At 32.3% G+C, this 11,707-nt stretch overlaps 1 protein-coding gene across 1 annotated transcript; it reads right to left on the bottom strand.

Moving 5' to 3' along the window:
- Positions 1-5,408: 5,408 nt before the first annotated feature.
- LOC106770996 (60S ribosomal protein L35) lies at positions 5,409-6,797 on the bottom strand. Its single transcript, XM_014656864.2, has 4 exons — positions 6,664-6,797; positions 6,437-6,572; positions 6,189-6,345; positions 5,409-5,715 (listed from the first exon to the last, which is right to left on the bottom strand). The coding sequence occupies exons 1-4, from the start codon at positions 6,665-6,667 to the stop codon at positions 5,641-5,643; spliced, it is 372 nt and encodes a 123-aa protein (XP_014512350.1). The 5' UTR covers positions 6,668-6,797; the 3' UTR covers positions 5,409-5,640.
- Positions 6,798-11,707: the final 4,910 nt, after the last annotated feature.

Here is an 11,707-nt window from a genome sequence, read left to right as displayed (position 1 = left end):
AATGTGTGCGCAGTCAGTCTCCCTTTGAATCTCTTTCAAGAAAGATCACCACGGTCTTCTTGGAGAATTCTTGGAGCTCAAAGATCAGAAATATCAATCTGAAATAGAAATGAAATTGTTAGATCATCAAAAGTCTCTGAACAAACTCGTGTTCAGCTAATTTATAGATTTCTGTTATATCAGACATTCTCTAAGTCGAATAAGCTACTAATACAATTGAATGAGTAATGAAAACTATAACAGTTCAGTCAAACTGGTAGCATTCAGTCAACCAAAATAAAAACACATTTAATACAGTTGACCTACTATTCAATGCTCAACTAACTTTTGAAAATATAGCTGTTAGAGTGTAAGAGCATAACAAAATTTCAAATCAAACAACTAATGCAGTCGAATATGTAGCACACACAGTCGACTTCGACAAGTAAGATCATTTAAAAATTATTTTCTTCTCAAAATCTCGCAAAGCACTGATTCTCAAAATTTGTACAAAGACTTTAGCATAATCAAATCAATTAACGATGAAGTCGACTTTACTGCAACTTTGTCACACAGTTATAAGTTCATAAAAGTGCTTGTGGTTTTTGTGCATTAAAGCATGTGCAATGCATCCAAAAATGATGTAACAATTACAAGCTCAATATGTATGCATTCACACAGCAATACAACACATAAACATGTTCAACAAATATATCAAACATTTAGCATAAGAACATGTAACACACCAACAACACATGTGTGTTATTAAGCAATGTGTTGTCATCATAAAACACCAGAGTGATATAGATATTGTGTTGTCAACAATCTCAACAAAGATGAAGATGGAGATATGAAGAGAACTCAGAATCGGTTTCACGTGTGCCATGAGGAAAATGGTGACCAAAGGGGAGAATGTAGATGTTGGTGCCTTTATTCTTCTCCTTTTTTTTTATCATTGTATCTGAATGATTATCCCCCTTTGTTTCTCTGTTCTGACTTGGTGTTAGCAAATGGAGATGATGAAGCTTAGGGTTTACTTCTCTATTTGATTGATGTATGTCTTCTATTGTGTGTGGTGAGCTGTAAGACAGGATTTGGTGCTTCAAGAGTTTGGAAGGAGGAAGCCAAAATGATAACGGTTTGCAGAGGTCAATGAGAAGAAGAGATTCATGTTTCAATTGTGAGAACTTGGCTTGGTGATGAGAATGAGTTTTTTGCCGAGGACCCTCTATTAGTGAATAGAAGGAGTGAATAGAGGAGTAGTAGTGTCCCCCCAATATGATAACTTGAAGATGCTTCTTTCTGTTTGTTTTTTCTTCTGCTCCTTCTGCCAAAGGCGCCTGTGACCGCTCTACAACCCCTCCACTATCTTTCATGCCCCCATGCTAAACCAGTTTAAAGCGCAGGTCCACACAATATTCGCACCTAAAAGGGGAGATGGCGTGCCTATCAAATGGTTGCTTCCTGCAACCCAACCACCTTGCTCTGCTGTATTTTTTCCTGCTTTGTTGTATTTCCTCTTTCAGGTGAGCTAGCTAGGACAATGTAGGTGCATGCATGGCGCATCAGAAGATTTTGCACCAGAATGAGAGATAGCGTGATGGCATAAAAAAGGGAAACACTGTGAGGAGAAAGTTGGCTCAAATTGGACCGTGATTCATTTTTTGTTTTGTTTCTTTTCTTCTTCTTTTTTAACATTTGATAAAACACAATAAAATAAAATGGAATAAAATAAAATATAATAAAATATAATAACAAAATCAACATAAAATAAAATCAACATAAAGTAAATAAGATAAAATAAATTTCATGATCATTTATTTATTTACCCGGACGAAATTGAGTGTTGACAGCTGCCCCTCTTTACTTAGATATTACTAGATAATATGAAAATTTGATATTTTCGTATTATCAAAGTAAAAGCTAAGTAAAGATAGAAACACTAATTTCGTCTGGGTTTCCAAGAGAAAGAGGGAGAATAGCAACCGATCCAAGTATATACATTGACCAGATTCATGAAGGAAGTTACATTGCAACAAAGAGCTTAACCAATGCCCAAAGAGAGACGATTCACCAAAATGAAAAACTAAAGGTGCCAATCAAAATTGAGCTTGGGGTGCCAAGTAAGTTGGGTTTTGAGGGCCAGTTGGGAAACTTGGCTTTAGGGGGGCAAGTAAACTGGGCTTTGGGGGGTAGTGTGGAAACTGGGCTTTGGGGCTAGTATGGAAATTGGGCTTTTGGGCCAGTATGGAAACTGGGCTTGGGGGCCAGTGTGAAAACTGGGCTTTAGGGCCAGTGTGGAAACTAGGCTTGGGGACCAGTGTAGAAACTGGGCTTTGGGGCTAGGCGAGCTGGGCTTTGTGGGCCAATGTGGAAACTAGACTCTCAAAGCCCAGTTTCACTAGTCTCAAAGCCCAGTTTCCACACTAGCCCCTCAAGCCCACTTTCACTGGCCTAGTGAAGTCGCCATCTGTCGCAACTGAAATTGCGACAGGACGACGATCCAAAAAAAGAACGGTTTTGGAAAAGAGATTTAGAGTCGCCACCATAGTTTATTCTGGAAAACTACGGCAAAACAATAAAGAAAGGTTGATGATTGATGGTTGTCAGATGGCAATGGATGAAGACCACATTTCGGATTTGGGGTGCTAGGGCTTGTCTTGGACATAAATGGGTACACCCACGTAGCTAAATTAAACAATAGAGGAAAACAAAGGATGTTGATTAAATGAATTTTGGGAATGGATGAAGTCCCGCCACTTGGAAGGATAATCCAAGATAAGGGAGGAAGATTTTACACTTTGAATTGTAAAATTTAAAGATAAGGATTGAAGTTCCGAAGAAGAACCTAGAGACTTGAGAGAAAAACTCATATTTTCATTATCGCAAATATGCCATACAAACAAAGTCAGCCCCTATTTATCGAAAGAGTCAGGTGACCTAAAAATTAAATCCAAAATTAAATAAAGTTAATTTCTAATTACAAGACACTAATTAAAAGAAAAGTGCAACATGTGTAAGCCTTCTAGAAGCATGTGATTGGACAAGCCTGTTAGGCACTATGTTGGTAGTTGTGCATATTGGAGGAAACCCCTGACTTGGGTTATGTTGGGCACAAATCTTTGTTGTTATATCATGATACATTGTCGTTGACTATCAAATTAGCAGTCCTTTGACATAAGAAACTTTAGTATTGGCAAGTTAGTATTTATCAAACTAAATAGGATTAAGTTAATTCTGAGTCGTATCCTAACAAATACGGAATCAATTCTTATAAAATCCTGAACAAGGGTTAATAAAACATGATGCACATCATAAAAGTAACTGTGTAACCTAAATTAATATTTAAGATTGATATGAAATAATATAATATGAATTTGATAACAATAAATGAAATATCAAATTAGTAACAGATTTTAAGACAATTTTAATAAAACAAACTAATTCTACTATCTTTTCAGAATAGATTCATCATCGATTATCTATATATTATTGTTTTTATATTTCAAATTAATTAAAGTAAATTCTCAATTAATTTGTTGGCATTCTCACTATTAACCAAAATAGATTCTCAATTAAAAACAAGAATTGTTTAGATTATTCATAATAAATTCAACCAATAAATCCTAAATCCTAAACCCTAAACCCTATACATTATCAATTCGTAGCAAAAATCATTTATGAAAGTTTCTACCTTTAATCTAAATATATTTTCAGAAACAATTAAAAATAATTAGACTCATATAATCAACATGTATATAGATTAAAACATCTTATTAATTAGTTATGATGTAAAAATCATTACTTTTTACATGATTCAAAGATAAAATACATAAATATATGAAAACCCAAAACAATAATAAAAAATAAATAAATATATTATTTTAATTTAATCCAAAAATTCGGCTTCTCCAATATCTTCTAACTAATTAACAAATTTGATTAGTTTTAAAATATTTGACAAATAGTTTATGTTGATATTTATATATATAAATTAAATTAATTATTTTATAAAATATCTAATAAATTCTCAAGAACTTAATTTTTTCCAAAATTCCATTCCAGCATTTCTTGTTTTGGGTTGTGTAACATATTTAAATTGTGTAATTAGAAACATTTCAAATTACAGATTATACTTTTAGTGAGAGGGAATTTTGAGTTTATGGGTGTTATGGGGATGGGGGAAGAAAAAAAAGGAAAGTATAGGAAGAAACAGCTAGAATTTCATTTTTCAGGTTAGTATACCACAAAATTCGTATGGGACTTAATTAAAAAGCAAAAGTTCTATATTACTATATCGAAGGAAGATAATTCAATTTGATTACAGGACTAGCAGGCAGTTTAATGCATACTTTCTTCAAGAGAAATATAATTTACTCAACAATTGATTTGATGAGAAAAAAAAATGCTAATACATCATTTCAAACCAAGTGTGCAGTAAACAATATCAATAAAAAGGGTGAGAACGATTTTTGACGAATTTATGAAATTGCGTGTATGCAAATGTATGATTACGGATAATAAAACAATAATTATCTACCCAAACAAGAGAAAATTACCGAAATCCGACCATCATTTTTCCTAAATTCAATTAGAGCTATGTAGTGAACATTCATTGAGTATATATAATGCTAATGCAGAACATATAATTCAGTTTCCTTCTCTGTAAAATGCCAATTCCATCTCTTCCTAGTTATTTACTAATTCGATCAGTTCACACTTTATATTCTTAATTTGATTCCTATTGGCATAGCACATTCTCAATTCACATGTATAACAATAAACTTAGGGACACATTACATGTTCAGACTCAAATTTAAAAGGGCATAAACAAATATACAAATGCATAACGGAGCTTAATCAATACATGACATTATGGTTAAAACTTGCAGTTTTCAAAGATACAAATTTAATAAATTTTTTACAGAAACAAAAGAAATGTAATGTTTTAATTCTCGTAAAATTAATGAATTGAGATTTTAATTTACTTTAATTTTTCTTTGTTTTTCATTCCTTCAAAAGTCACTATTTTTCTCTGATTTATATCCCTTAATATTTTAATTCACTACTTTTAGTTGTCAATATTCATTTTAAGATTTATGGATGACTTTTGTGTTTTAAATACTTTAAAAAGCACACATTGTACTACAGCACTAGTTTGAATCAGTGGGAATTATCATTTAACATTTTATCCAACACATAAATTTTTAATTGGTGTCACAGTACTAAAGCTCAAAAATTGGTAATTTTCAATTTTATTGGGGCAAAAACAGATGAAAAAACAATAGAGATCAAATTAAAATCCTATTTCAGCCTAAACCATATTAAGAATGATACAAGAACTAAAAGCCTATATCAGCCTAAACCACACTAAATTCACTGAACATAAGGACCAAATTAAATGCTTATGATAATTGTAACAGAAATAGTTTACCGAAAAGGAGAGAAATGAAGATTTCAAATTGATCATTCATCCAGTGATACTCCATAAAACAAAAGGCCAAAAACAACCATAATTTCTCGAAGCAACTATAGTTTTAATAAATACCCTGGAAACTATGAAGGCAGGCATCAAAACAACTTAGGTACTAAAAATTGGAATGCAGCCTCAGTGGCAAGCATCAACACCTTAAAATTTCAATACAAGTAATCAATTCTAACTTAAACTTTGATGGCATACTTTCTGAGTGGAAAGTAAAGCTCCTTCTTCTTCTCCCGTTCTGTCTTCAATGATGCCTGCACAAACCGAGAAGAGGGTGATAAGACAAAGCACAATTTGATAAAACCAAACCCTCGTTTATAAATGGATAACATATCAAGTATAAAATAACTTCTATTAAAATTCATCATTTAATTAGAGCTAAAAAAACCGTTAAATAATTTTTATGAGACCACAAAATACGGTGTGAGTCCAAAAACATGAGACTAAAAACAACATTAACAGTCTATCCATGTTTGGTAGTAATCACAGTTTAATTTAAAGATATGAGATCACAATACTACTGGAACCAATTATTAAGGTATATTCAATGCAGATGCACCATAACTCAAACTCAAGAGTAAAGGTGAAGTTGGAGTATGATGCACATGTTGTACCATAATCACAATTTAATTTATTGAGAAGACATAAAATCTAAAATTTCAAATTCTAGAAGAAAAACGACGAACAAAATTAAACAAAAACATAAAAAAATTAAAACGAGTGAAACCTGGTGTTTGGTAAGGCGTCTGCGAATGGCGCGGGTCTTCTTGGGACGGAGGTCAAGGGGCAAATACTTCTTTGTCTTGTAAGCCTCTCTGAGCGCTGCCTTCTGCTTTTGAGAAATAACCGTCAACACCTGCGCTATCGAAAGCCTCACTACCTTGCTACAAAACGAACACAAAATGCAGTTTACAAAACGCGATTCCAACAAACAAAACAATCACAACACACACTCAGAACAAGTTCGAAGAGTACATTTTGGAGAGCTTGTTAGGGGCGCCGCCAGTGACCTTAGCCACTCGAAGCAGAGCGAGCTCCGCCTTCAGATCCTTCAACTGGTTCAGCAGCTCCGCCTTCGTCTTGTTCCGCAGCTCGTAAACCTTTATCCTCGCTTCAATGACGGAAAAGAATTAACTCAGAACAGACGTGAAAAGAAATGGCACGAATTTGAATCCTTGTTCCAACGAATTTCTTTGACTTACCCATTTCGTAGATCGACGCGCAGCTCTTCCGAAACCCTAAAGTCGGAGGCACTATATTAACGATGATTCGTTATATACAAAGAGAAGCTCCTTCGTTTTTTTTTTGTTCGTAACTGGGCTCTTCTTTTGTTGCTAGTATTCGGAGAACTAGTGGGCCGAAAGCGTTGAGAAAGAAGTAGGCTTTTTGTTCCTGTACCACGTAATTTCATCACGCACCCCTATATTTTCAAAATAACAATTTCACTCTTCTAGAAAGTGACAAACTAATTACCTTTCGAAATAAGTTTTTCACAATTTACAAACTATATTTTTAAAATAAGATTTATTGAACAGACATTTTAGAATAAGATTTTCAGATTAATATTTTCAAAATATATAAAATACATTTTGTAACAAATTTTTCACAACAGGATTTTTCGACTAAAATTTTCAAAATAAATATATTACCTTCCAAAATAAATTTTCTAGATTAAAAATGAAGATCTCACGTGAAAAAAAATTAAAATTTCATCAAAATTGGCAAAAGCATTTTATAATCACTTTTATATATATATATATATATATATATATATATATATATATATATATATATTGCGTACCGTTTTTCAGTTGGTACATTTTAGTAATATGTACCGGGTTTTAAAAGACAAAAATATCCTAATATATCATAGATTTTAAGTTTTAAGGTTAAGGGTATTTTAATAATTTTCATTCTCAAAACTAAAAAAAATAAAGAAACCCCCAAACCCTTGCTCACCTCCCTCATTCCTCGCAACCCTTTTTCTTTCATCTCTCACTCCAATATTTTCTCTGTCATCCATACGCTAGTCCCAACTGAAAAAACACTCGTGGTTAAACAATTTGCTTTTGCAAAGAGTTGAGTCATTGACATATTCGCCTTTAGGAAAAGGTTCAATCAAGATATCTTTAATTTCATCATCTTCACTAACCTCTCTAATTTCATCAACTGCGCATGTTAATCATCATCTCTAAAAAAACCTTCCAGGCCAATCAACAATTCCTTCAAATGTCATTATGCTTGTAAAAATTAGATAAATTAGATAAGACAAATTTCTTATTTTACTATTTTCAACTCTATGTATTCCTTTATCTGTAGATTACATTGAATGTACAGAAATGACTATAACAGAGTTTCTCTTATTCATATTAACAACTACTCTAGGAGGAATGTTTTTATGCGGCGCTAACGATTTAATAACTATCTTTGTAGCTCTAGAATGATTCAGTTTATGTTCCTAACTACTTTCTAGATATACCAAGAAAGATGTACGATCTAATGAGCTACTACGAAACATTTACTCATGGGTGGAGCAAGCTCTTCTATTCTGGTTCATGGTTTCTCTTGGCTATATGGTTCATCCAGGGGAGAGATCGAGCTTCAAGAAATAGTGAATGGTCTTATCAATACACAAATGTATAACTCNNCAGGAATTTTCATTGCACTTTTATTCATCACTGTAGGAATTGGGTTCAAGCTTTCCCCANCCCCTTCTCATCAATGGACTCCTGACGTATACGAAGGAGTGCGGTTCGTTCGATAAATTTCTATCTCTTTCTCTNTTTCTGAGATGTTTGGATTTTTCAAAACTCCATGGACATGCCGAAGAGAAATGTTATTCCCACTCCAACCAAGACATAACTTATAAAATGAAAACTCATTATAAAATCATGTTTAACAACGAGTGTTTTTGATTTTTTCCAAGCCAATTACCAATACCTTCCGATATCATTATGCTTGTGAAAATTAGATAAAATTATATAAGACAAAAATTATGAAATGAAAACTCATTATAAAATCATTTTTTTTTGTAAGAAATTGTTTAACAATGAGTGTTTCTGATTTTCTCAATTGGGGCTACAGTAGTGATGACAAAGAAAATGTTGTAGTGAGAGAGATGAAAAAGAAAGAGTTGAGAGGAATGAGGAAGGTGAGCAAGAGTTTGGGGGTTTCGTTTTTTTTTAGTTTTGAAAATGAAAATTATTAAAATACCCTTAACCTTGAAACTTAGAATCTATGATATATTAGGATATTTTTGTCTACTAAAACTCGGTACACATTGCTAAAATGTACCAACTGAAAAACAGACGTACACAAGTTAGCAAATCCCATATATATATATATATATATATATATATATATATATATATTAACTAAATTATCTTTGGAGATCATTGTAATGTATTCTTAACTTAATGCTAAAAGAATATTTTTCAAATAGTAAATAAGTTGAATAAAATTATATTAAAAAAAACATAAGTTTATTGTATATTAATTCAATAAGTTATCATATTTTTGCATATTTTATAATATTTTAATGTATATTAAAGACATAATAAAACCATCAAAATACATTTTTTTCATATTTTTATAATTAGGATTTAAGGAAAATTACATATTAGTTTCAAATACAAAATAATAATTAAGTGAAGTATGAAAACTTTTTTAGTTTAAAATTGAAACAAAAGTTTTCATTTGATAGTTAAGATATGATAGGATATTCTATTTTACTCAGGTATTTGTTTATCTTATGAATTTTTCCATAGAAAAAGAACCAAAGATATTGTAATTCAAAAAACATATGATAAAGCTAAAGAGCAAACATTTAGAAGAATAAATCTCTTCGAGGTTCATGATGCTCCATGAAGATTGAAATTTAAAGGATATGAAGATGTTAAGACATAATCATCTGAAGAAACGAGATTGTCTAACATTTTCTATTTTGAAGTTTAACAAACATCGTTAAAGGAAATAAGTGTTTATAAAAATAAACCATTTATGAAATAACGTTTTACGAAAGGAATGTTTTCTAGCATATATCGTTTACCAGACAATGTTTAACAAATAATGTTAGGAAACGCCTAACTCTATGCTTACAAAAACACTCAAGCTCAAAATTTTATATCTAAGCAGTGTTGAACAAATAAACGTTTAAAGAAAAGATTCGTCTAGGAAAAGTTCGCTAAACGATGTAATGAAACTTACAAACAATTTTATAAAATATATGTTTAATGTTTTATATCGTCTATAAATCATATAGTAAACACTATACTTCGTAAATGATGTTTCTATCAACAAGCTGACGTGTGCTAAATTTTTTTAAACACGCAATATGCCTAAACGATTACCAACGTTTAAAACATTTATTCCATGCACGGATAATACCTCTTTACTTGTATGCTTTGTTCTATTTACTTGTGTAGATCATGAAAGGACAAAAGTTTACTCATATTCCTGCACAAGATCAATAAAGACGTTAAGAGAGAGGAAGACATTTCGAGAATGTTTCCTTAGCGCTTCATGTTATGAGAAAAGAAAGGATGAAAATTGTATATCTCATTAAATGATAAGGAGAGAGTACAACTTATATATACAGCTGTGTAAAACAATATAAAAACATAATATAAATATAAAAGCAGAATGAATAGAAATGAACAAAAAATAAACTAAATCCAATATCCCCCTTCAAACTGCAACATATATATCCTTAATGCTTAGCTTGGACAACAAAGATTGAAACTGTGCTGGATGCAAAGCTTTAGTATGAATGTCTACAAGTTGTGCTGAAGTAGAAATGGGTAAGAGCTTAATTATAACAGCTTGAACTTTATCCCTTGTGAGATGATAATCAATTTCAATATGCTTTGTACTCTCATGCATAGCTTGATTCTGTGCAATTTCTATAGCAGATTGATTGTCAAAAAATAGAGGAACTGGTTGTGGTAGAGGCTGTTTCAAATCATGGAGCATATACAGAAGCCACACTGAATTTCACATGTTGTGGAAGCTAAGGCTCTATATTCTGCTTCGATTGATGATCTAGATATAGTACCTTGCTTCTTAGATTTCCAGTTGATTAAGGATGCACCAAAAACCACATTAAAACCAGTCATAAACCTTTTAGTGTCAAGGCAAGCAGCCCAATCAGAATCACTAAAAGCCTTGAGAGCATGTTATTGTTGGAAAACAGGTAGGCTTCGTTTTACACCAAGAAGGGGGGGGGGGTGAATTGGTGAGTTTTCAAAATGAAAGTCTTTTTGCAATCTTTAAAACAAAGTTGAAAACTTTACAAGTTTTTCTTGAATCGCAAGTAATGAAAATTGTATGTAGCGAAAAAACGTAGTTGACTGCGCAAATGATAAAGTCGATTGTAAGTAAAAGATCAGGGATAGAGAAATTCAAACACTGGTTTTTATACTGGTTCGGCTTCAATGCCTACATCCAGTGTCCTTCAAATACCAGGAAGCAATTACACTATAATGGTCAAGGTTTTTACAACAAGGAATTTATAAAAGACCTCCACGTCAAAAATATAAATCTCCTCTCTAATCCTCTAACCAAAATATAGCCAATACAACACAGCAAGACTTGCAGCAAGATGTCCCCTCTCCTGCAATGTGCCAACCACTTTGAACAGTCCTCAAAGTGAACCAGACTCCACGAGTCTATCCCCTGTAATCACAACAGGTCAGAATAACAATCACCAATGGATGCTAACAGTAATCTTGATCAACCAAGGAACACCCCAATGTGCAGATATGTGATCAAGCAATGTGTGTGCAGTCAGTCTCCCTTTGAATCTCTGAGAATTAATCTGAAACAGAATTTTGTTAAACAGACATTCTCATAGTCGAATAAGCTACTAATCCAGTCAACTAGGCTGTGGGAGTTATAACAAATAAGTCAGACCAGTAGCATTCAGTCAACCAAAATAAAATCTCATTTAATACAATTGACCTACTATTCAATGCTCAACTAACTTTTGAAAATATAGTTGTTACTGTTCATGAGCATAACATAATTTAAAAGCAAACAACTAATACAATCAAATATGTGGTGCACATAGTCGACTTCAACATGTCAGAGAAAATTGAAATTCTTTCCTTCACAAAATCTCACAAGGCACTGTTTCTCAAAATCTGTACAAAGACTTTAGCATAGTCAATTCAATTAATAATGGAGTTGACTTTACTTTAGCTTTGTCATACAATAATAAGTTCACAAACGTGCTTGTGGTTTTCATGC

Source organism: Vigna radiata, chromosome 8 (genome assembly GCF_000741045.1).
Source record: "Vigna radiata var. radiata cultivar VC1973A chromosome 8, Vradiata_ver6, whole genome shotgun sequence".
Classification (NCBI taxonomy): Eukaryota; Viridiplantae; Streptophyta; class Magnoliopsida; order Fabales; family Fabaceae; genus Vigna; species Vigna radiata.
Note: the sequence above shows the minus strand (reverse complement) of the source record. Positions and strands in the feature narration are given on the sequence as shown.

Excerpts from the sequence above, each read along its gene's own strand:
- LOC106770996 (XM_014656864.2), bottom strand. Across the intron at positions 6,346-6,436 it reads CCTAACAAGCTCTCCAAAAT|CAAGGTAGTGAGGCTTTCGA; the intron begins GTACTCTTCGAA and ends TTCGTTTTGTAG. Across the intron at positions 5,716-6,188 it reads GACGCCTTACCAAACACCAG|GCATCATTGAAGACAGAACG; the intron begins GTTTCACTCGTT and ends CGGTTTGTGCAG.